The sequence below is a fragment of the Manis javanica genome, chromosome 9, assembly GCF_040802235.1.
Source record: "Manis javanica isolate MJ-LG chromosome 9, MJ_LKY, whole genome shotgun sequence".
Taxonomy (NCBI): domain Eukaryota; kingdom Metazoa; phylum Chordata; class Mammalia; order Pholidota; family Manidae; genus Manis; species Manis javanica.
Window position 1 is genome coordinate 113,939,265 of NC_133164.1, and position 26,290 is coordinate 113,965,554.

At 41.3% G+C, this 26,290-nt stretch overlaps 1 protein-coding gene and 1 long non-coding RNA gene across 9 annotated transcripts in view; one reads left to right on the top strand and one right to left on the bottom strand.

Annotated features, from left to right (window-relative positions):
- The window catches only part of BCL2 (BCL2 apoptosis regulator), a 162,337-nt gene that overhangs the window by 61,772 nt on the left and 74,275 nt on the right, over positions 1–26,290 (bottom strand). Inside the window, exon 3 of one of the 4 annotated variants that reach the window (XM_073213189.1) lies at positions 21,161–22,525. The exons of 2 other annotated variants lie outside the window; for them this stretch is intronic. In XM_073213189.1, coding sequence (XP_073069290.1) covers positions 22,520–22,525 — 6 coding nt within the window. In that variant the 3' untranslated portion in view covers positions 21,161–22,519. Of the gene's footprint in view, positions 1–21,160; positions 22,592–26,290 lie in introns of those variants that run through there. One more of the 4 variants, XM_037015588.2, reaches the window with a different exon arrangement.
- Positions 1–26,290, top strand: part of LOC140843459 (uncharacterized) — a 58,220-nt gene that overhangs the window by 29,912 nt on the left and 2,018 nt on the right. The window contains exon 3 of one of the 5 annotated variants that reach the window (XR_012121267.1): positions 8,946–9,799. The exons of 2 other annotated variants lie outside the window; for them this stretch is intronic. This is a non-coding gene — a long non-coding RNA (uncharacterized lncRNA). Of the gene's footprint in view, positions 8,343–8,945; positions 9,800–26,290 lie in introns of those variants that run through there. 2 more of the 5 variants (XR_012121263.1, XR_012121266.1) reach the window with 2 other exon arrangements.

Here is a 26,290-nt window from a genome sequence, read left to right on the forward strand (position 1 = left end):
CACCTTTGCGTGATGTGGGCAGTGAGCAAAGGGCCCTGCAGGATACATGCTGGGAGATCTACTGTTCTGCTGACTCCTGGTTCACTAAGTGAAAAGACCACTCCTAGCCTAGGGCTGAACTTCCCTACCAGGCTCTCTGCACCTTGAGTAAAGAACAAATCACTGTAAGAAAAGTCCAGTTTTTTAATTCAACATTGACATTTAAGACTTTCTCAAAAATGGCCAAAGTGTCTTGAAACCCCAATTCCTGAAAGTCTTTCAAAAGATACTAACAGATTCATCCTTATAAAGCCTCCTTTTCCCACCAACCCCAACAGCAGGTACCTGGGGTGATCTCCTAAGTAAATTAAGAGGATGATGATATGTGTGACTCTACTGAATGCATGGTTTTTCAGTAAGTTTCTTTAAAAAGGAAATTCATTCACTCACTTAGCATTTGTTAGAACAGCGACAGCACGATTCTCTAACAGCAAACTTCCTAAGATTTAGAAGACCTGGCTCTGCTGCTTCCCGGGAGAACCTGGGGCCATTTCTCCAACCATCCTATAACTCAGTTTACTTATCTCTAGAATGGTGAGGTCTGGACGAGGTGGTTTCCAAGGGTACTTTCAGCCTCAGCATTTTGGGGTGACACATACACATGGGTTCTGTTCTGCAGAAGATGCTCTGCTGGATGCCACGGAGGAGACAACAGGCAAAGCCATGGTCCCAACCTCACTATTTACAGGACCATTGTTTGCCTCTATTTCCAAACTTCGACCAGAGGTTATGCTGACTAGGCATCAAATTTCTTTCTTTAAATGTATGCCTCCCTTTGATGTTTAGAGATTCTTCAGTGTGGCCCACCCCATTCACTCAGGCTTGGCCAAAGCACCCGTGTTTACCAGCACTTCGCATTTCTTCTGCAGCCCATTTATCATGGCACCCGCGCCATCAGGAGCATCATTTATTGGCCTGAGCTGCCATGTTTGGGGAATCCCAGAAGGTGGGGTTGATTCCTGGTCCATGCAGCCTGCCCAGCACTCTGAAGCGAATCCTCTCTCCTCCTTCAAGATCGAGCATCTTCGCCAGCAGCCGGCAGCCCAGGGACGAGAGATGTGTTTTAAAATCTGTGCATGTCGGACCTGTCAACATCCAGGCACAAGCGGACAGGCTGCCCTTGGGCAGAACAGCTTTGCTCATCAATCATGCTTCAGGGAAGTGGGTGGTTTGTACGTGGGGCCCACTTTGCCATGACTGAGCCCCTATGAAAATGTCTGAGTGTGAATGAAAAAAAAGGAAACAGTTCACTTTCCATGTCTGCTGCAGGAGGGCCAAGACAAGGTTTTATTTAAAAACAACTCCTCTTTCCTGAAGGCTGAAAGCTAGCATATGGGCTTAAAAAGAATTCCTCTTTCAAGATTCACTACTGACTAAGATCAAGGGCAGAGCTCTCAACTCTGACAACGATGTGCAAAATAATAGAAAACTTTAGGGGGATGTTCCCCAAGTACTCGGAAAGTAGAAGTGGGCTATTTCTAATTTTTAAAAACAAGCCTCCTGAGAAGGTATCACTGATGGTTGTGATATATTAGTGTGATGATTTGAAAGTAGAAAATCAGTATCTTTGAAGCTAAGCTAAGACACAAGTCACTGCTAATGGGTTGCAGCTGATAGGAAGAGGTCAAGTCTGTTGTCACAGGGCTGAGTATATTCCTGGCTATAACCTACTAGCTGGGGCAAGTCATGTAATGCCTCTAAATCTTAAATACACACATACACACACTCTTTATATCTATCTATATATAATGGGGCCAATTATACCTTCAACTCATAGAATTGTTGTGAGAATTAAGTGTGATAACATAAGCAAACTCTTTCTATACTGTAAACACAATAGAATTGTAAAGCATTGTTGTCATAATATACACATTTATCCAAATACATGTTACTTTATTCCAAATTATTTGATTTCTAGTATAGCGTTCATCTTTTTTTGTTATTTTAGGAATGAGTTTCTAATTAGTGCAGTCTATGCATTTCCTATACAAACTCTTCACGTTTTCAAAGCTCCTGAACAAGTGACAGAATGCAAGCTTCAAATAAACAGAGAAATAGCACCACAGAAATAGAATGGATAGATCATTTAAAAAACAGTTACTCTTTGCCCCAGCAACACACTTTGGGTAATTTGTCCTGCTCACATATAGACTGAAGAATGGACAAGGTCATCTTTTGGAGCATTATCTGTAATACTGAAAGATTAGAAATAACCGGGTGTCCATCCATAGGGGTGGTTAATTAAACTCAGGCAGCAGATAGTAATATAATGACCTCCAGTGAGCTGTTCCTCTTGGTGTGCACTCCCTTGTGTAGGTACTTCCCTCACTGATGTGGGTGTGGCCCTGTGACCTGCTCTGGTAACAGAAGACTAGCGAACACGATACAAGCTGAGCCAAGGCTTAACCAGCCCTCTTGCATTAGTGCATAATGTCTCTCTGCTTTTGGAATACAGTCACCACGTGAAGAATCCTGGGCTAGTCTCCTAGAGACACACGTTCCAGCTGGTGGTCAGAATCTACCACCAACACATGAGTGAAGCTTCTTGGACACGCTAGCCCAGTCAAGCAGCCAGATGACCTCATTCATATGAGCAAATCCATGCAAAGCCAGAAGAAAAGCCGTACAGCTGACCCTAGTCCAAAGAGCTCATCCATAGAATGCAATTAAGGAAAACTGTTGGTGCTTTAAGCCCTGAAGTTGTGGAGCAGTTCATTATGCAGCAGCAGATAACCCAACATCATGTATCTCCAAAACAATGACATATTGTGAAAGTGGTGGTCTACCTATGAAGAAAGACCAGGGATACACTCTCTGTACTGACATGCTAGGGTCTCTAAGATACACTCTTAAATTAACAGGCCAAGTGAAGAAAAAGGCAAAGAGTATGTTGCCTTTTGTGCAAGAAAGAAGGGGAAATTTAAAAGTATATATGCATTTATTTTACATGAAGGGATGCTGCCCAGATACTGAAGGAATTAACATAAATAGTTACCTGGTTCAGTGGAGTAAAGGGTAGTGAATTGTGTAGCTGGGGATGGATCAGAAGTGAGACTTATCAATAAATACCTTTCTAAGTTGTTTCAGTACCTGAACCATATGAATTATGTTACTTGGAAATAATACTTTTTAAAAGGTGAAAACTCAGGATAATGTAAGATAGAAATGACCAGGTTTGAAAAGTAGAATTTCAAACTGATTATTGTAATTCTAGCATGATGCCATCCTTCACAACGGCCTTCCTTTATTGGTAATACATAGGGTTCTTTGCACACACATTTTATCTGCCTTGCTAGACTGTAAGTGCTTTGAGAGCAGGGACCGTGTCTTATATATTTTCGTTTCTTCTGCAACTGGCAAGCAGAGTGCAGGGCCAGAACAATCAGAAAATGGTTATGGAGTTAAAGAAATACATAACAACATTCTGATGTCACTAAGAATGTCCACCGTTAATGCTGGTGAGTTCTATCAAATCTTCAACAGCCAAACATCTCCCATTGGTACACATTTTCCACACAGCACCTTTGAAGGAAATGGTGAGCATTCACTATGATTTGGGGCTCGCTTTGCTCATAAATGTACTCTGAACTCCTGGGCAACGTATACATAAAAGCTAAATTTGAATGCCACAAAAGGAAGAAAAGCAAAACAAACTCCCCCATGTAGAAAGAAAACAGATGCATTTGACTAGAGGAAGTCTTGAAAAAGAAAGATCTTTTATTATTTCTCATAAGTAACAAATTTCACTTCTGTGGTTGAGTAAGCAGCAGCCTGCAGCCAATGAACTCTGCAGAGCAAATGAAGCAATCCGGACAAGGGGGCTGGGGGCCCTCAGACCAGAGCCTCTCTTTCCCAGCCTCCAGCCCCCAGAGGAGTCAGTGCTCAGGCCATGAGGAGAGTCTGTCTGTTATGACTTCGCGTTTCTAGGAAAGAGGAGGCCGCAAGCTTTCTCCGTAACCCATTTCAGGGTCTGACAATTCTCGCTGGAAATCCTCACTTTACTTTGAACCTGTCCCTTTACTATCGCACCTCACCCTGTTGCTCTTCTGTCATAGTTCACCATTTCCATGTCTGACCAAAGTGACAGCGGCCTCTTCGAGAAGGAAGTCCGGGTCACCTCCGTGGCTGTGTCTCTCCCTCCAGAATGTGCTCGGCCAGTCAGTGTGTGTCCTGGACCGCACCGCCAGCACATCACGTGGCTTGGCAGCGTGTCCATGCTCCATGAACATGAGATGAGAGCCACTGGCAATAACGAGGCATACAAGGGGTTCATACAGTTGTCTCCACAGAGGCAGGGCACCTAAAGAGTCACCTTCCTTACTCCCATAAGCTCTCCCCATCTTTGTCTCTCCCATAGAAATAACTCCTAAATTTCCCTCCTGAATATCATGTCCCGACTTTTTTTTTTTTATCCATTTCACTGCTCTCTGCAATGCCACGACTACCCCACAGCTCCACAGTGGGGACTGTCCTTGCCAGGATCACCACTTGGAGGCTGTGCGAGGTAACAAGGGTAGGAAAGCTGGAATTGACGATCTAAAATCCAGGTATGCTTTTGCCACAGTAGATCAACAAGCTTTTGTTATGTGCCTACTGTGTGCAAGGAGCTGGGTTAGATGCTCTCAGAGATAAAAAATTAAAAGAGAATCATCTCTGCCATCTAAGGAGAAGGTCATCGATAAGATGGCATTTGAAGAGCAGAATGTTGGCTTGGATATGCAGAGCTCTCTGGGAGGGCTAAGGCAGGTGGCGGCCTTCAGGACCAGGTGGGATGGAAGCAGAGGGAATGGTGAAAAAGGAAAGAATCAATGAGCAGGTCAGTGTAGGCTTGCATGCTGATCCCTGGACACAGAGGGAAAAGGGAAGGGTGGCCTACGATGCTTTCCAGACTTGGGGGCCTGGGGACACGCTGAATCTTAAGAGGCAGTTCACTACTAAACTGCAGATGAGAAAATAGGACTGGGAACAGAGTTTTATGATTGAAGCCGTGAGTAAAAAGCCTTCCTGAAAGATCAAGTTTCCAGGGGAGAAGAGAAGCAGTCCGAGTCCTGGGGACCAGCCACAGTGCTCAGAGTCCCAGGTGGGGGAGGAGGGAGAGGTGCGGAGTGAGCAGGGCAGGTCGGGGGCCCTGGCGGGTGGGCGCTCATTCCATCCAGCTCCGTACAGACCCATGCAGCCCAGGCAGTCTGACCCGCATCGGTGCATAATTGCTTCATAAGTGTTTGTAGGAGGAAATGGAAATGCAGTAGCCAGACATGTGTGATGGCTACCATCCACAGAGCCATCTTGTCTACGTCAAAGGAGAAGAATAATTCAGAGGTGGTCAAGGGCTAAAAGTGCATGGAGAATTACAAGATTTCCTGAAGACCAAAGGTAACCCTGAGGGTTTCAGACCACCTGGGTCCTGCAGAGCCCTAGGGCAGGGGGGCCAGCCACCTGGAAGTTCTGTGTCCACAGAAGATGGAGCCTATAGCCCCCACCTTATCTGGTATTTTTTAAAAAATTCCCTGGGATTTATCACATTTTTAATTTAATCTCTGTGCTGTTTTAATTTTGACTGTGAGCTCTGGAAACTTCAAATAAAACTTGGACTATTCAAGCTTACACAGACTTAATTGACACTGTCTGGTTATCCTAATCTTGACTTTGGAACAAGGAGAAGCTGGCATGGGAATTACTTTTTAAAAAAAAAAGACAATTCAAAGACACTGGAAGTTTATTCACATATAAGGGAAGGTACTTGACTGGAGGGACTCTTAACAAGAAGAACTGAAGATTTAAGTAAATATTCCCCATCTGCCCCTTGTCCCACCACCCGGCTATTATTCCTTCTGCTCCACTGATAGGTTTCAGCCAACCGATTCTGTTTTACTTGTGCAGGTTGAGAGGCCACCTGTCGTGAAATATACTCAAGCATTAAACAAAATGAACATTTCTGATTTTTCAAACACAAAGCACTCACTTTCACCTTCAGCAGATTTAAGAAACGCTGACTCTGAAGAAGAGGTATAAACAAGGCAATCTTTTGTGTATGCGGATTGCTAACGACCCACACCTAGAAGGCCCCCTCTTCCCCCAAGACTGGTGAATTCATCATCCACATTTTTTGCTCATTTCCCTGGCTGTGCTGGGCTAAAGTGGAGAAAGATTTTACAAGGGGATATGGTATACTTGTGCTAAAAACAGGCACCCACAAATCCAGAGAAGGGAGCTAGAAAGAAACAGCAGGCACGAGGAACAGTGTGAAAGGCAGAATTTCGAGGAAGGGGAGTGTGCTGTGTTTGGGGGGGCTGTGATTCAGGGTGGGGAGGGTGCAAGGCGCAGTACTGGGTGGTGGACTTGCAGCCGAGGCAGCTGGGAGAGAGGGGAAGGATCTTTGTAGGTGGCTTTACCGATCAGGCTAAGCGAGGCTGGTCTTCTGAGAGCCCAGCACCATGGAAGTTTTGAGCCGGGAAATGTAAATAAACGTCGTCGAGGTGCTTTGGCAAAGCCAAGGACAGCAAGCCTGCAGAAAGCCCCGGCAGTGAGCCACCAGCCCACCAGGCCCTTAGCCTGCACAGAGTGCCACGGGGACAGACACCATGGAGCGAGAGCCCCCGGGGCCCCCGACCTTGATGAGCCCTGCCCTGACTGCAGGCCCATAGTGTGGCTTCGGGCCTCCTAGAACTCAGGGCAGGTCGGAGCCCAGGTCCTGTGATCCTCAACAGGTCGAATCATTTTCTCTTCCTCAAGGCACAGTTACCCTGGGAAAAGGTTGCAGGTCCCTTCGGGAAGACTGGAGAAAGACGAACAAGGCTGGGGCAGGGCACAGGCTCCTTGCCCAGGAGGACCAGCCTCCCCTTCACTCAGGGGGTCCTGGGTCTGAAAACTGGCTCAAGTCTGGGAACTGACTGGGGGGCCATGTCTGTTTTCATGATTCAAGATAGACTTACATTCCCTTGAGCTGGAACTCTTCCGCTTACACCCACCCAGCAGGAATTTGGTGGCTGCCCGTCCACCTCACTTCTAGGGGCACCATGAGGACAGGTGAGATGGAGGAAATGAGGGGCTAGTGAGGGTTTGGACACAGAAGAGAGTGAGGAGATGGAACCAGAGACGGCTGAGAGGTGGGGAGCAGGGCAAGGTGCCCCATCACCGGACACTGGCCACGTTGGGAGGGCCTGATTTTGAGGAGGCAGGGGCATTGCTGGGTTGGAAATAGTGGTGGATTGTCTAAGCTGATGGGACCTCAGGAGTTGGAAACCTGGGATGGAAATGGGAGAACTGTCAGGTTCCCGGGAGGGAGGCTTTGGAACAACCCACACACAAGCGGAAGGTGTAGAGGGCAGGAGATGAGGCCCCTGAGAGGGAGAAATGGGGAAGAGCATGAGGCCTGTGTGGGGAAGAGGCCTGGGTCACCCAAGGGGTGGAGAGAGAAGAGCCAGTGCTGGACAGGGAGGGCTGGTCAGGAGGATCAGACAGAGATCAGGTTGCCCAGGAGAAACAAGAAGCACTGGTGTTGCAAGAGGACATTTACCTGGGTTCCCAGTATTACAGAAAAGTACAGCAGCATGGACGGCTCTGGATGGCGGGACGCTGGTCCACAGTCCACTTACGAGCCAGCTGTTTCATTAGGGCAACAGGAACCGAAGACCCACTTGAGGGGCGGGAGGTGGGGGGTGAGACCGTCCAGAAGTGGAAGAAGGAGAGTCAGAGACGGTCCAGCTTTTAAGAAGCTTAAAAACATGAGGAGGAGAGGGGACCACAGTCCACAGAGCAGCAGAATCAAAGGCAGTGCCTTCCAGGACTTGGGGGCCCTACATACACCTGTGGGTGGTGAAGGGGAGAAGATGAAGGTTCTGGAAGGTGAGAGAGGCCAGGGACCCATAGAAGGATCTAGAAGGGAGGACAAGAGGTCGAGAGGACAGAAAGCAAATGCACAGGAGGCAAATCACAGAGGCCTTAGCGGGGGCCTCGGGGCTCACCCTGTGGTTATAATCTGGTGGTAGGAGGGGCAGTATGGATTTGGGCCCAAGGAAGAATAATCTATTCTTTACAAAATAGGGAATGTAAGATTAGCCTTTAGTCTTCATTATCTTATCATTGGCTTAAAATTTCATTCCCACGTTTTACTGGCCAAATACGTTTTGTTAAAACTTGCTTAATTTGTAACATTCTCGTCAGCAATGTGTTTCTAGCCACAATTCCATGAGCAAATATATTAAAGTGCATATTGCTCTTTTGTGAATGAAATACAGATAAACCGAATTTGCAACTAATGAAAGACACTGGATTAAAAGATAATATTTTATCTGGTTTCAGGTCAGTCATATGTCTCAGATTGAGTTCATCTTTCCCAGAAGTCTGTTCCTCTCAGTTCACTTTTTCCCCCTGTCATTCAGATGGCAGTGGAGGGCTCTCATTTTCTTGCCATTCACTTCTGCAGGATTCTGCTAAATGAATCCAGTTGCTTCACGCTCAGCCCGACTTTGAAGATTTGGCGCCTCCTGTCTGTCCTGGTAACCCGCACGCTGGGTCCTCGCGTGAGCTGATTGTTCCCTGACCCAGTTCAGAATCCCCTGCCTTCTCTGCACCGCATCCCACTTCATCCCAGGCGTCAGGCCTTATGCTCAAATGGCGCTCTGTTCTCACTGTGTCCTTTTATCATTTCATGGCCTGTATTTCTTCACAACTTCCCAAAGCCTTCAGAAAACTGCCTCTTGAGAGTGGCTGCTCTTATTTTCTCCTGACTCGAATCCTCTTCTCTTGATTTTCTGAGCCCACAGGGGTCTCTGTGTGGCATGGTTTATTTCTAGTTTTAAGCCATCTATATTTTTTAAGTGGTCGCATGGAATCCTTAGCTAAAATTCCCTCTGGCAAAGCACTGCAGTTCTGGTAACCCCCCGACTTTCTACATTTTATTTTAGGGGATGCGGCCTCATTGTAGACCCTCAGACACGTTCAATCAAAGAGCTACCTGACAATAACAGAAGTGGTTGAATCGTGGTGCTTTTTCTCCTGAATGTCAAGTATCATGGCATTTGGCTTCATTCTAAAGACTTGGCTTCAACCTCTGTGCCTACACAGCTAATGATGAATTTGCCAACACAGCAGGGCCACACTCTGCCAAGGCCCCTCTACAGAGGCCGCAGACTGAAGCTCTGAAGTCGTGAAAATCAGGGGACACATCATCTCTGGCTGTCTTCATCCCTGTGCAGGTTTTATCAGAATGCAATCAGGTTTTATCAGAAATGATCAGCTTGCTCTGGGGGTGGAGGGGATTTTAATGAGCATGAGAGTAAAATATGGCATTTCTAGTTGACTCTCTCATTAGAGGCAACTTCTAAGTGACCCCAAAAATACTGCACTGAATATTTTGGAAATTCTGAGTTTCTCCAAAAGACAGGAGGAAAGGAAATCAATGTGCTTTTGACAGTCACACAAAGGAGGGTGTCTCACCTGAGAGACTGGGAAACCAAGGCTACAGAATGGCTCTCATGGACGTAAGTCACCACAAGCCACAACAGGAACCCAGCCATCCTAGGTCTGAATTCCAAGCTTTATCAAGTATATTGGTCACTACTTCTACGTGAAGGATGAAAGTAAGGAAATGAATTGCAGCAAAAGGGTGTGAGAGAAAGAACACAGAACAACCTCCAATTTGTTCAGATACTTGTTCCCTAATTTATACCATGGTCTTGATTAGGACTAAATGACCTGAATTCATAAAGCAGTGAAAGGGAAAAGCCGGTAAACAGATTCATGCTGACTGTATGTGCTACCTCCCCCCCCCCCACCCCACACACCACCAAACTATAAAACTTGGTTTCAGATTCTCAAATAAAAATGTACGTAAAAATAGTAAAACAGGCGCACCTCTTACTCTTGCAGTTGTAGCGATGTGGGTGCTTTTCTTGGCAAGTATCCAAATGTCACACGCCGGCATCACATGCTTAACACTATTTTAGTCAATATGATTTGTGTTAAAGTTACCTGAATTGAGTGATTGTTTGATCTCATTCTCACCAATACACACAACACCCCTCACTGCTGGTGAACTCACAAGAAACACTTTAGTTTAGGAAACTAGCATTTTCTTAGAAGAGGGAGAGAAAAATAGCAGTTCTTAGTAAAAGATAAACCACAGAGCTACTGTGTTCAGACACGTACATACAAAACCACACACACACACACACACACACACACACAGAGCCTATATCAAAATAAGGGTCACACTTTGTCTCATCCATAAATGTGACTCAATTCAGAATTAAGGAGTCCAGATCAGAATCCTATTTATGAGTTTCCCTGACACCAAGAATATATTGATGAATGATGAAACTATATTCTGATTACCTCATTTGTTCTCCATAATAACCCACAATAATCCAGGGATTCTTTACTTAGTGGGACACTGATGGCCAACATTCTCCCACAGAACAGGCTGGTCAGAGTTCTCTCAGAGATAGCATCTGTTCCCGCCTCAAAGTACAGGGAAGCCTCGGGCCCTCAGGGACGCACGGCCCCCAAATGATGTCAGATACAAAAATGAAAGGGGAGCTGGAAGAAGAACTTCTGTCAGGTGGAGGACTTATCAACACAAAACTGAGGGGTAAAAACAGCTACGACAGGCCAATGATCTTGAGGTTGCACCCAAAATGACGTGGGTGGGCGGGCCTGCTGGCCTGAATAGGCAATCTCAGTGGCTGCAGAAGCCAAGCCCCTTTGTGGGAAAGCTGAGAAATACGGGGGAAGCAGCAGCGGGAGGGGCAGAAGGGACAAAGAAGGGAGGCAGGAAGGACAACAGAGGTGCCGGCAGATAATGGCAGCTGGGAAGAGGATAGAAAGCCCCGGACAGTCCATGACCTGGCGGCAGACAGGCAGCGAGGATGGGGAGGGAATGAAATCATGCTGCCATCTTGGAGCAGAGGAGGTGAGACAAACATGCTTCCTTGCACAGCTCGGGAGATGGCCTGAGAGCTCTGGCCATTCCACCTGCTTCCAGACGCACATCACACACACAGTTTAAAGGTAAAAGCATGTAAGATGTAAACCATGTTCATGAGAACTCTTAATGCAACTCACCCTGACATCCACCTGTGGATTTACAATGTTCAAAAGTGTGCGTGGTGTGTTTTACCTTTTGAGTTCTGACAAAAAATGTAGAAGCAAATTAAAGCCAAGGGGGAAATTTCTAGCTGCCGTGCTAACCAAATAATTTCAGGCAAAAAAAAAAAAAAATCATCCTCAAAATAACACTTCAGGCCATAAGGTTCATTTCTATAATTATTACTTCCCCAGAACCCAATGCTAGTAACCATTATCTCCTCTTAATGAATTATTTTATATTTATTTCTGATGGTCTTATTATGGCCCCACATTTGTCTTGAAATTTGGGACCATGCCCTCAGCTTTCCCTGCAATTTAGAGGCACTGCTCCTTGGTGCTGACAATGTCACGGCTACATGGCAGGATGCAGGAAAAGGTACTGTCATACACTGTTGGGGGAAATAGAAATTGCTGTACCATTTAGAAAGCAATCTGGAAATATCTATCCAAATTGGAAAACACCATCTTTGATCAGGCCATTTCATGCCCATATGAGCACAGGGAGGCCACTATAGCATTGTTTATAGTAGAATTGTTCAGCAAGTCATGCTATAGCCAACTGAGGAGTACTATGCAGTCATGAAAAAGAATGAAGTGCTTTGGACAATGTATCATTTGGCAAGTGGAAAAAAAGCAAGATGCAGAGAAGGACATACAATATGAGAGGGTTTTTATAAAACGATGACCAAAATCACATGCATGTGTGAATACCTATCTATCTAAATGTTTGCTATAGGAGCATGGAGGAACACATGGAAGGACATACACAAGGTCGACAACACTGCCAACATGGGGAAAAGGGATTAGGGTGGAGGCAGGGAAGAGAGTACGAGCAAAGAAATAAGTGAAAATGAAAGAAGATGTCAACCATAAAAACCACATGGATGCGGTGATTGCATTTATAGGAAATCATGCGTGTGCTTAGGGCGCATGTCACATAAACAAACAGGTGAGGCAGGAGTGGTCTACCAAACATCAATGGTTTTTATTTCAGGGTGTTGAGATGTTTTTAAAGATAATTTTTACTTTATTCCTTATATGTATTGTTTTTAACATTTACAACCACATGTATTATTGATATGATCAGAAAAAAACTTATGGAGGGGGAAATATGAAAACTCCTGTGTAAAGCAAAACAGGTCCCTTGAACATAAGTAAGCAGAAAGAGAAGGTTGTAAAGTCAGGCTGGGACCAGACTGGGAAGGTTCTCAGTGCTGAGCAAAGAGAGAACAACTTGTGGGATGTGCACAGACGTATTAATAAAAGGCTGGGTTTATTTTTTGGTCGTGGATTTTAAGTGATTTTTTTCTTCCTTCTTTGTTGCTTTTCTCCATTTTCCAGATTTTCTGCAAAAACCATGTTTTGCTTTTGTAATCATAACAAAACTATTATTTAAAAAATTGTGCCATGAAGGTGTTTTAAATGGGAGAAAGTCATCATCAAAGTGACATTTTAGGATATTATGCACTGATCCCAGAGACAGAGATTAAAACCCATCAAAACCCCATTTGAGGAAGCAGTAGTGTTGGTGAGGGTTGATCGTAGCCCCACAAATAAAGAGGAAATGGTGCAAATGGAAAGGAACATTGTGGATCCCAGATATTTTCTAAGTAAAGGGATGTTTGAGTGAAGCACATTGCGGAAGACCCGTCAAGCCCCAGTAGCACTTTGTCAAGTTCATATGGAACCTGCTAAGGTGTAGCTGAATGTCAACGTCAGTTGATTTGATCCAAAAATTACAGAGAGCTGTAAATGTTTGCGAGACTGGCCCGATTTTAATATTAAGTATTTACATGCAGCACCTTCCTGGACCAAGCAAGGGAAGGGGCAATCCCCAAGGAAAAGGCAAAGCAAGTGGCGGAAACCCCGCAGGATGCACGGAAACTACGTGGTACGATGATGTGCCTACTCGCCTCCACACGGAAAGACACTCCGTGTTGATAAGCATGGCATCAAATAAACACTGGGATTTTGTGGATCAAAGAAAAATATTCCCATATAATTTCTGGCTGGCATTCATTTTCCACTGTTTATAATAGTGCTATGATCAGCGTTAGGAGAAATTAATTTAGAAGTTTTTACTCAATTATAGTTTTCCTTTTTTCTCAAATTTGGCACATTCTAAGAACTCCCCTTCCCTAGAAGTGTTCAGGAAGAGGATGGGCGGCACCATACTGTGGAAGGTGGCAGGAGAAGGCTTCCAAGGAAATTCCCAGCCTCAAGATGCTCTGGAGACAAGAGGTCATGCCAACTTCCAGATTTTACACCCTCCCTCTCTCAGATGCCCCAGTTGAAGTAGTTTCCTAAATCAACTCTGTTTATGTTTTCTGGCATTCCTGAAACTGATGTAACATAACGGAAGGCAAACAATGCTAGTAATGCAGTTCATGCATTGCCACTTAAACACCATGTAATCATGAAACGAAGATGTTTACCCAATAATCAAAGATGGAAGCAAAGAAATCAAAGATATTTTGTAAGACTAAGTACTGACCAGTACTTCCAATAAAAGGATTTATTGAGAGTTATCCTGAAAGGGCTTGTCAGAAAAAGTCAATATGACTTGGTTTCTAACCACACAAAGAACTTCCCTGCTGTTATTCCAAATGGCCAGAAAATAATCAGGAAAAATTGGGTTAATCTCTATAGAGAAATAGGGCTCTCCTGATAAGAGTTTCAGGATAGGTTTGTCAGAAAGTAAGCAACTTCTAGATGACCCCCACCCCTGCCATGGCTTGCTCACGATGGCCATTTCTCTACATGGAAAGAGCGTCCTTCTTATTGTCTATACGGATGGTCTGTTTGATTCCTATCTTCTCCATGGCTCCTCCCTCCATCTCAGTATGGCCTCTCCATCACTCCAATTCTCTCTCTTCCTCCAAGTCTGGCTCAAAGCTCTCCTCTCCTCCGTCTGACACCAGCAATTTCTGGTCTTTCATTCTTTCTGAGTCCTCTCCGGGATTGTACACTCATTCAACATGAAATAATTAGCAAGCCTGTTGACAGAAATAGACCCAGTGATTGATTCCCCAAATCAACCTAGGATCAATTTAGAATCTCCTAAAACCTTCCACGGGGCACAGTGTGGAGAGAGGAAAACTCCTTTACCCCCTTCCTTTCCTTCCTTCCCTCCTTCTTCAATTTAGTGTTTGTTGAACACCTACTTTATGCAAAGCACTGCTCAAGGTTTGTTCATGTATTATTTCACCTAAGCTCCTCACAGAACTCCGTAAGACCTTAAAGTTCCCTACCAGTCAATTCTGCTCCTGTCCAGTCTTCCAAGGTCTTCTCACAGTGCCCACTGCCCACTGCATCTACACGGTCCCTCGGTGCTGTGACTGGCTCTTCTCTCCTCCTCAGCTTACATCCACCAACTGCAATTCTGTATCTCACATGTGGCTCCTCCTTTTTATTCCTCTGCCTTTATGTCTCTCTAAACACCAAAGCCTCTTCATAACTGTTTCCCCTGCCACCAGGTAACCATTCCAATGCATGAGGCGGTTGAAATAACTGCATGTGTCCAAAACTTCATAGGAGTCCCACTGTCTACAGAATATGACCCAAATTCCTAGCTTGATGATAAAGGGCTTCTGTCTTTCCCACTCCACCACCTAGTAAGGCTTATCTCCCAAACACACAGGACTTTCTTCTGGTTCCCCAAACATGCCAGCAATTACACTCTTACAGGTTTCTTCTGTTCATGCTCCTCCCACTGTGTGAAATGGCCTTCTTCCACCTCTGTCTGGAAGGGAAATCCTACTTTTTAAACCAACTCCATTGCTACCTAACTTCCCCAGGTCCAAATTGATTGTTCTTTCTTCTGAACTTTTTTAGGCGTAATTGTTTACAGCTCTGAAGCTGCCTCTAGATCATAAAATCCTGGAGGGTAGAGATAGTATCTGTTTTCCTTTGCATTCCAACACCAGGCCACAACCATTGCAGTATTCCCTCAGCACAGCAGAAACAAAGTTACTAGCACTGGTAAGTGAATTTGCTAGCCTCCACTGTCTTTCAAGTGTTCATTGGAATTTTAAGCTAACAAACATCTATTAAGTATCTAGCATGTATAGAAACCCCTGGCAGGAGCTGCAGAAGCAAGCCAGCTAGTGAGCTGTGGTGCTTACAATGTCTTTTTAAAGACCTAACTCACTTTACAATGCTAAGCCACTAAATACAGCATTATAGGAAGACATATCCAGTCTTGTGGCTCAGCAATCATTACAGGCCTTCCTCCATCACTGTGTATACGAGGAGTAAGAGCTCTGTGTTTCAAAACACATCCAAAAAAAGAAGGCTCAGAACTCTGGAAATCAGGACTGTTCTTTCCTTCCAGGACAGAGAGTGGGTTGATATGGAACATAAAGGCATTCATCTCTTAGCAGTACTAATTCTCAAGCCTGTAATTTAACTTCAGCTGGATTTTTTTACAAAATTGTTTACGAAAGTAGCTAAAAACACATGATGTCTAGGAAAACTAAAAATTTTATTACCTGTAAACTTGTGCTGGTAGATGAAAAATTCTGTAAGGGATGATCATTTTGGTTTGAAGACTGGTTATTTTGATAGCAGCTGTGAAAATTTTTCTGAAGAGCTCAAGGTGATCTATGACTTAAGGTGACCATATGTCCCAGCTTGTCAGAGAGAGTCCCGGTTTACACCTGTTGTCCCTGCAAAATTATTGACAGTGCCCCTCTGTTGACTCTCATAATTGTCTCAGTTTGAATGATAAATTATGTGACCCCTCTATCTGTGAGTGTATATTGCTGGACTTCAGTGTTCTGTCTATACAAGGTAAGACAATTTGTTCAAATACACCAGGGAACAAATGCCAAGAAAACAGGGCAAAATCCAGGCTTCCTGACATCAAGCTCAGGCTCTATCTCAGAGAACATATTTCCGCTAAGTTGTTTCTTCATTAATTAATCAAGTAAAACACTTTGGGAAATGGTAAAGATGCGTAAGCATGGTTTCTGCAAAATAGCACTTAAAATTCAGTTGAGGAGATAAAGCACATACACATTCAATCATTAAACAGGTTCAGATATATTCATAATATGGTTCCAATTATGTGGTTCAAATGACAAATTTCAAAAGGGGCTAGAGAAGGAAAAAACCCTTCTACAGTTGTCAGACTTCAGGGAAGGTTTCTGGGAGATGTTGGAACCTGAACTGGGCCTTAAAGGAAGGACAAGGAAGAAAGGAGAGGAAAATGTATTTTTCCTTGGAAAAATAAAAGTAGAAAACAAACAAAATCTGGACAGGAATAAGCCTCTTGAGTGGTTCTACCAGCATTATTACTTTATATCCCAGAAGATCAAAACAAAACAAAACAAACACAAATGGTCTGTGTGGCTTTCCTAAAATCTTGCAGTGACTTAAGGCACAAGAATCATCAGATCAAAGTGTCGTGCAACCAGACAAGTGCCAGCTTCCAGATGACAGCCCCCCTCCCTGTGATGTGGTGAGAAAAAAAGTGTTCACCTTCTGAGTTCTATCTCCAGCTTTTTCACGGACTGGCTACGTGGCTGTGAGCAAGTGGTTTAATCAGTTTTTAGCATCAGTTTCCTGAAATAAAATGCTAGGTCAGATGAAGTGATCTCTAAGAACATTTTGATCTCTGGCAATCCATGCCCCTTTACAGCTGAGTCCAGCTTTTGTTTAGTATCTTCTAGGTTTAGCTCGATAGCAGATGTGAGTGTTCATTTTCAGCAAAGTGGTCAAAATTGGGCTGATTTTATGGGTCCCTTCCCACTACAAAGATGTGAATTCTCAAGAAAACATCACAGAGCTTATATAAGATGGAAGAGAGAGAAGCGTAGGTTCCAGGAATGAAGATAAAAATTGAAGCTACAGCTTTAACAAAAAGTTGACTTTGTAGTCCTAAGGGAGTTTCAGACCTACAGAAGTTCCCCTGGGCATCTGGAGAGAGTGGTCAGATTCTAATGCCCAGGAAGGGACCTGACCCTGGTCCTGCATGAGGGGTGGGAATGGGGCAGGATTGAGCCCCTTTCATAAATCTTAAAGCCTTAAAAATTCACCCTATCCATGAAAAGTGGACTAAAAATTCTGCCCACAGGCCCAAAAATGAAGAATAGAAAATTGCCCTGTATCCAAGTTCAGGACACCTTTTGAGAAATCAAAACCTTAAATGTGAACCACATTCAGTTATAAGATCAAAATTTAAAAAATATATCTGAGCGTGGGAATCTCATGACAAGAAATGAACATAAACACAATTCCAGGACCACTGAAACTCCTTGGATCTTCAGAAAAAACAAATATGTGGCCATTATGTAAGGACAATTTCACAACTCACCACTCAGAAGATTCTCATAGAAAAATAATCTCTGTGAAGACGGGCTTGCCAAAGCGTGCATACACACACACACACACACACACACACACACACACACAGGAATAAACTACCATGAGAGACAGGTCATAAAGGAAAATTTTTAAAAATTAAAACCTATGAATTAGGAAAAAACATCTGAAATAGACTACAAAATAAGATGGCTTGAAATTACTAAAGTGGTAAAAGAAAGACTAAAGGCCATAATCAAATAACAGAAGTAAATAAAAAATAAAAAGAAAAGCAGATTTGAAAAAGGAATAATTAGAACTCTGAAAAAATAACTCCGTATAAAAGTTAGACAGTAGAGTAACACAAATGTAGAATCAGTGAACTGGAAACATAGATTTGAGGAAATAAACCAAAATGCAACATAGAAATTCCAAGTAAAAACAAAGAATTAAACACACCATATCTAATACTGATCTCACCTGAAATTCCACTAAAACTAGGGAAAGTGACTGTTTAAAAGATATAAACCCACAAGGACAAGAGAACAGGTGAAGGAATAATAGTAATAAGATTTTGGAAGATAGAAAACAGATGCACAAGTACTAATAGAACTAGAAGAACAAAGGAAACTGAATCCTAAACTAGTAGTAAAGAAAGCTAGCAACCAACAAGCAGATGGCCAAACGGCCCAGGAACAGTTAGCACTAGTTACCTCTGGAACTGGGGAGGAAGGAGTGAGGAAGAGGTACTAAAATAAGGAGAATAGGATGAAAGTTGTTGAAGAACCAGTTATCTCCCCAGACCCCGGGTCCCTCCTCAGCTCCATCCCACTGGGCAGCAGCCCTCTATCCCGACTGGCAAAACTGGAGGTTTGGACTCAAGAGAGGGTTCCTGGATTGGGAGATGCCATACACCAAACAAAATAGAAAAATGCATACTGAAGGCCGACCTCTAGTTTCACCCCTCACCTCAGCTCCAGCACTGGGCAGCTGCTCGCTCTTCACCCAGTAGGTGGGGGTTTGGAAGAGAGTTCTCTCGAGAACCTGACCATCCCCTAGGTTCTCGGTAGAAAACTTTAGGGGTTGACATTAGGAGTTCCCCAACAAGTGGTCTAAACATGTTATTTATTCTACAGTGATGCTCAAAGTCAAGAAGCCTCTCATACATCCTCAGAGCTTCCAGTAAGCTTATTAGTACTTAATTCTTAAATATGAGCAGATAGCCAAGAATTACCAGACATGCGAGAAAAGCCTATACATGAAAGACAGAGTTCAAAACAGGCAAAGAAAAAAAGATAACATGGAGGAAATAAAGACTATAAAGGGAGAAGAAAATTTCAAAAGAGAATAAATTTTTTCAGAAAGCTAACAGAATGTCACACACATGAAAACAGAACACTTAGAAAAAAACCCAACTATTTATAGATGAAAAGAGGAAATTTAAAACAATAACAGAAATGAAAACCCAGTAGGCAGGTTGGAAATCGGAGGTGAAGAAATTGACCAAAAGAGAGCAAAAAAGATAGAGATGGAAAACAGGAGGGAAAATATGAGAAAATTAGACAAACTGGTCTAGAATGTACAACACCCGAATAATAGGAGTTTAGGAAAGACAGACTGGTGCTAACAGAGAGAACCAAATTATCAACAGGTTGAAAGGACATATTGATTGCTCAGCACAACAGATGAAAACGGACCTGTGCATAGAAAAATTATTGTGAAATTCAGAATGCTGTGGAAACACAATTCTACAAGTTCTAGGGAGAAGGAAAAAAAAGTCAGGTATAAATCAATAAGAATCAGAATGGTTTTAGCCTTGTAATACTAACACTGGGAGTTAGCATACAATAGAGCAATGTCTTCAAACTTCTGAAGAAAATTTTCTTTGACTTAGATTTCCTTGTGCAAGACAGACATGCCATCAAGTGAGAAGAGAGAATAAAGAACTTTTCAGATATGTAAAGTGTGAATATAACTCTCATGGATCCATTTTCTGATAGGCTAATGTGGCTGACAGCCAAAAACATGAGTGAATGAAAAAGGAGGGAATTCTATGCAATCCAACACAGAACTTAAACAGGGAATGATAAGGTGGAGATCGGTTCCATCCAGACTGGACCAGTGGGTCAAGAGAAAGGCACCACCACTGCACTAGGTTTTAATTCTCATAGATTGCTAGAGGGTGTGATTTTTCAAAGAATAGAGTAAATTAAGAAAGGGTATCCAAAGATCCAAAAGAAAGGCAAAGGAAAGTTCTAGGATAACAAGAGAAATCTCAGCTGTACAAGAATTCTGGAGAAAGTCTAGATTAAAGGGAAACGGAAGTGTCCAGGAGGGGTGTTACCAAGAAAATAAGTAGAACTAGCAGATTACTGCTGTGATCATCCTTGTGGAAAAGGTGTTCTATGAGACTATGAAAGAGGTGAAATCTGTAGTAAGTATGAAGAACTCTAAGGAAAGGAAAAATGCAAGACATACTAACTTCATAAAAATAAAAGTTCCACTGTTAATGCTATTTACACAGGCAAAAGAGTGAAAACACTAATTATACTGGGAGAAAGGGGGAGGGAAAGCAGTGGGATATGATTATTTAAGAGAGCTCAATCTTTATTTACCATAATAAGGAGTTAAGACATCAGAATAGAATTGATAAAACAAAAGACAACAGTATATATATTATTTAGAAATGTGGAGATGTGTACATGCCAGAAGAAAAAGCTAAAATATATAAAAGTAGTGTTCTTTAAGAAGGGGGTTTGGGGAAAGTGAGCTGAGGTAGAATTTCTTCCCATAGAAATTAAGGAATGAGCACATAAATTAATCTGTACAAGGATGTTTTTGTCTACAATGTTTGTGGAGACATAAAACTGAAAATAACCTAACTGTTCCCCAATAATAGATGAGCTGAATAAACTGTAGTACAGTGAGACCATGGAGTTTACTCAGCTCTTTTTTAAAAACTGAGTTAAATTTATATTTATCTGGAAGGATATCCTTAATGTTCTAGGAAAGACAGGTTATAAAGTAATGCATATGGTATGATGGAATGTATTTTTAAACAACTACAAAATGCTGTGATTTATATGAATATATATATAAAAATATGTGTTTACATGAGCTTGAAAAAACATGTAGAAGGATGCCTAACAGATGTTAATGTTGTACACCTCAGGAGGACAGAATGCAAAGGGTAAGGGAAGACTAAGAAAATAATCAACCACAGAAAAATAGACATGAGAAATATGACAAAACAGGGTAAGAGACATGAAGAAGAAAATAACAAGGTCTAACATACATATAATAGAGGACTGAAAAAGATGCCATGAAGAGAACTGGGGAGAGACAACATTCTCTCTGGAGAGAGACTGTGACTGAGAATTTTCAGAATCAATGAATATTAGGAATCCTTAGAGTCAAAGAGGCACATTGAATCCCAAAGAAGACTGTGGTGAAACTGCCAATCACTAAATACAAATACAAAAAGAAAACCAAAAAAAAAACTTCAGGTGATTAAAGAAAAAAAGTATATACCTCTAAACAAATGACAGATGGATGCTGACTACACCACATCAATAATAGTTATCAGAAGGCAACCAAGTAATATTCTCAAATACTGAGAGAAAATATCTATAGAATTCTATACTTCCAAGATTGTTATTCAAGGATAATAATTGATTGAATAATAATTGAATATTTGAATAATAATAATTGAATAATAATTGAGGGTGAATTAAAGATATTTTCAGGTGGACAGAGAGAGAATTTAATATTCCTGAGTAAGAATAAGAAGGAATCTGAACTGAGAAAGGGGGAACAGAATCCAAGAAGTAACATGAGTAATATTTGTTGAGGGCTTACTCTGCATTTTATTGCATGCCAGGCATCACTGCAAATTATTTACTATTAATTTGGGATTCAACTTATTTGGTCCTGGATTTCATGCCCTTAAATACAATGTAAGTAAAACAGCAGATATTTTGATAAAGTTTTAAAAGTAGATTTGTAAAAAAAAATTGAATGGAGACAAGACAGACATAAAACAATAGTTGATAAAATATTCAATGGTGTATTATCAGAAAATGAGGGAAAAGATGGGTTAAAATGCTCTAAGGAGTTTGTATTATATTGTTTGGGAAAGTAAATAGAGATACAGATAAACTTTAATTTTAGACTTGGTTAACCGAAGTATAATTTCCAATGTTTAAGGGTAACAGCCAAAATAACAGAACAGAACTTATACACTACAAAATCAAGAGGAAAACAGTAACTTTTCAGGAATGGTATGACTATGTTTATTGTGCTTGGGAGTCAAGCAGAGGGAGGACGGTTGGGGAAAGTCTGAAGTCCCCAGTAAGGGGCAGGAAGGTCTGCTGGAGCCATCACAGAATGAGAGGGGAGGCTCTCAATACCTCACGCCCTTTGTTTCTCTCCTGAGCTTCCCAAAGTCTTCAGGATTCCATGTAACACAGTACAAGCACTGCAGATCTCCATTACCACCAGCCAAGGCCCCAGCACTCTGCTGATACTCGTGCACGTGGGGCTGCTTGCTTACATTGCCCTGCTCTGGGGAATCCTTGGAGACTGGATTAGGGAAGACTTCCCGCTTGGTGTGAAGGGGGTCATCAGCCCAGACGCCTTCTCCTGGACAGCCACTGCAAGATGGTGCGCAATCCGAGGTATCCGTAGCTGCAGCCAGACGGCAACCAGGTTGACTGCTCAAGGACAGGTTTGGTCCTTGCTCCCAGGTTTGAGGTGCTTCAGGAGGACCAAGTGCTTCTTGCCATTCACTGGGCCACAGGGAGGACTTCCGCCTTCATCTTCCTCTCTTGACTATTTATCCTTATCTTACTTTTCCTGCTGCTTCCTCCACTCCTCCTTCTCTTTCCCCTTGCCTGGCACTAAGACATCCACTGGAGCTTTTAGGTTGCTCACGTCAGCTTCATTGAGATCTGGCTCCTTTACACATGCATCCAGTTCAGATATATTCCTGGGGAAAGAGCTCCCGGGCAGCTTCTCTGTCCTTTATGCAGGACTTCATGAACACATCCACCTGCTCTTGGGCTTCTGAGTGTGACAGTACTAGAGGTGCCTAGCACTACACAAAGAACAAGAAGTGGGCACGGGGAAGGGAAAGCAAAATCAACAGGAAAATTCAAGTAATCTAATGGGAGACAGAATAGGAAGAAAAAATAAGTAAAGAAGAAGCATGACATATATAAAACATTTGGATTCCTAGTGAATTTCATATATGTGACTAATCATAATAAATGTAAATGGCTTAAACTAATCTGCTAAATGGCAGAAATCCTCAGATTGAATTTTGTAAAACTCCTGCTGTTTACAGAGAGAAACCCAAAACATGTCACAACAATGATAAACATAAAATAATGTGTTCAAATAATAAGTGACCCTACAAATAATAAATGTTCAGTAAATATTTGTTTTAATTGAATGAGTGAATACATCTGATAAAATAGACTTTACAGCTGAGAGCATTTGGGGGGATAAAGAGGATCATTGCTTAATGATAAAAAGATACATTTACCAGGAATCCTTCTGCATACCTAACAATACAGTATCAAATATACGTATGTATGTATCAAAAATTGACGTAATTATATGAAAGTAACAATTTCAAGATTTTAGTGAGAGATTTCAACACACATCTCTATGAAATCAATAGACCAAGCTAAAAATAGAAAAATATATAAAAGATTTAAATAATGCGTATTATAAACTTCATCTAATGGATAACCCTCCACCCAATAAATAAAGAATGCATGTGAAATGTTTATAAATACTGACCAGGTTCCAGGCTACAGAGTAAGTCTCAACAAATTTCAAAGAACTGCTAACATTCAGACCACATTCTTCAACCAAAATATAATAGAAGTTGAAATCAATAAAAAAAACCCATAGCCCCCAAGCCCCAGTACATATTGAAATTTCAAAACACACTGCTCAATTATTAACATGGAATCAAAATGAAAGTAACGAAACATTTAGAATTTAACAGTAGTTGGAACCCTAGGTTTCAGCGGAAGGAATGTTTAGCTTTAAGTACAATATCAGACAAGAAAAATTTTAAATTAAGGAGGTAAAGAAAGCAATAAAGGAAACTCAAAAGACAATAGAAGGAAATTCTTTTTCCACAAATGGATAAAGTAATAGGGAGGCAAAATAAAAACAAATCAATAAAATAAAAACAAACAATACAGAGTAGGAAAAAAACAAAGGTTCTTTTAAAAGTCTAATAAAATAGGTAGATATTCAACATGAATGGTGAAAAGACACAAAAAAGACACAAAATAATGCTATTAGGCATGAAAAGGGGCCATAACTATAAACACAGCAAAGATTTTTTAAAGTATGAGACTTCTGTACTTTAAAACAATAAATCTAAAAACAAATGAAATGGAAAAATCTCCTAGAAAAATGTTACCAAAACTGACACTAAAAATAGAAAAGGAACAAAAGCTCCTGAATGTATTTTTACAAGTTCAGTGTAAAGCTAGATTTTAGAAATAGACTGACAGTAGAAAAGAGGAAAACAATAAGTCAATCTCAGTTAAAAATACCAATGCAAACATCCTAAACTAAATATTAACAGACATATCTAGCAGTGTAGTGTGTGTGTAAGTACATAATTTCCTTAAAATATGTTTGATATGATATATATCTTGTGTCATATGTAATATGTGTCACATATAGTTATCATCACATAAATATATGGTTTGCCTGTGTGTGTGTGTGTGTGCATGTGTGTGTGTGTGTGCATGTGTGCATGTGTGTGCATGTGTATGTGTGTGTGTGTATTTGTGACAATCCAGTAGGGTTTATCCAAGAAGCTCAAAGAAGATTTAACATCAGTTCATGTAATTCACAACATCTATAGATTAAGAAGGAAAAACTATATAATCATCTCAAGAAATGGAAAAAACATTTAATAAAATTTAACACCCATTCACAATTTAAAAATACAATAAAATACCTAGCCAATCAAGAGTAGAAAGAAGTTTTTACTAAGAACTAGTTTCTACTAAGAATCTACAATAAATGAGGGACATATTTTCTTTAAAGTCAGGAACTAGACTAGTATGCTTCCCATCACCACACTATTCATCATTGTGTGAGATATCTAGCTGATGCAATAAAACAAGAAAAAGGAGTAAGAGAAATAAAGATTAGAAATGGAGAAACAAAAGAAGCATTATTTGCATATGATAAGATTGTCTATACAGAGAATCCATGAGAAACCACAATTAAAAGTAATAAAAGAGCTTGGCAAGAACACTAGAGACAAGATCAATATACATGCATCCATGGGATTCTTATCAGAAATAACCAATTAGAAAATATAACTTCTAAAAGATCCCATTAGCAATAGCAATAAACTATGACAAACCTAGGAATAAATCTAAAAAAAGACGTGCAAGAGTTATGTGAAAGCAAATTATAAAACTTCACTGAAAATCATAAGACCTAAATAAACAGAGATATAAATCATGCTCAGAGATGAGAAGATACAACATCAACATCAATTCCTCCCAAGTTAATACATAAATTTAATGTAATTCATATTAAAACCTCAGAAAGGTTTTTCATGAATGATTTTAGCTCATTTTAAAATTCATATGGAAGAACTGAAGTCAAAAAAAGAGCTGAGATCATATTGAAAAAGTATAAGATGGGGACTTGCTCTACCAGATATCAAGACATTTATTAAAGCCTTATAATTAAGACATAATAAGATTTGGTGCAAATATAGAAAGTAGACCAGTGCAACAGGGGGAGCCCCTCCATGTAGAGGAGCTTGGGATGTGATAAAGGTAGCCTTATAAAACTGTGGGAAATGATGGAACTATTTAATAGATGGCTCTGGGACAATCAGTTATCCATATAGGAAACAAATACAGATCTCTAATTCAGCTTATATCCAAAAATGAATTCCAAGAGAATTACAGCTTTATATATTTTGAAAAAAGTATAGATGCTATTTTTATAATCTTGGGTGAGGGAATGACATAATTGCACATGAGACAAAAAAGAAGAAAATATTGATAAATTTTATTTTAAAACTTCTTTCTGACCAGACACCAAAAAACAAAGTTTAAAGGCAAGAAATAGACCAAGACAAGATAAAAAAAAATGCATCCAGGATATACAGTGAACACTTAGTAATCTGTAAGTTAGTAAACAAATCGCCCACTACGAAGTGTGAGCGAAGTCTGTAAACTTCCAGGACACAGAAAAAGAAACCTAAATGGCCAACGATCAAGAGAAAGAAAAGCAGAGCCTCACCAGAAATGACAGAAATATAAATCAATACCACAAGGAGATACTTTTCCATCTATGAGATCAGCAAAAGGTACAAACTTGATCGTGCTAAGAGCTGGAGAAGATGCAAGCACCAGGACCTTCACGCATTGCTCCCCGACGTGTTAATTAGGAGCAATTTGGCAACAGCTATCAAAGCTGATGATATTTGTACCCTAAGCCCCAGGAATTCCACATCTGCATCTATGCCCCTGAGAAGCTCAACCTGTCCACGTGGAAACATGCCCAGAGGAGTTTTATGAAATGAAAAAGCAGAGATGATCTAAACTCCCAGAAATTAGGGAATGTATATTTAATCATAGGAAGGAACTGGCAAAGCAGTTAAAGAAACCAGCTCTACATAAATGCTCCGACATGTATGTAACAGTACGACTTTAGAAGAGTGGCTACTTCTAGAAAAGCCATAGGCAAATGGGATCATGGTGGTGTAGAAAAGAGGCCTCAATGGCAACATTTTCTGTGAAAAATCTTTTAAAAATGTGATGAAACGTCAACATTTATTAAATCTGAGGTGTAGGTGCCT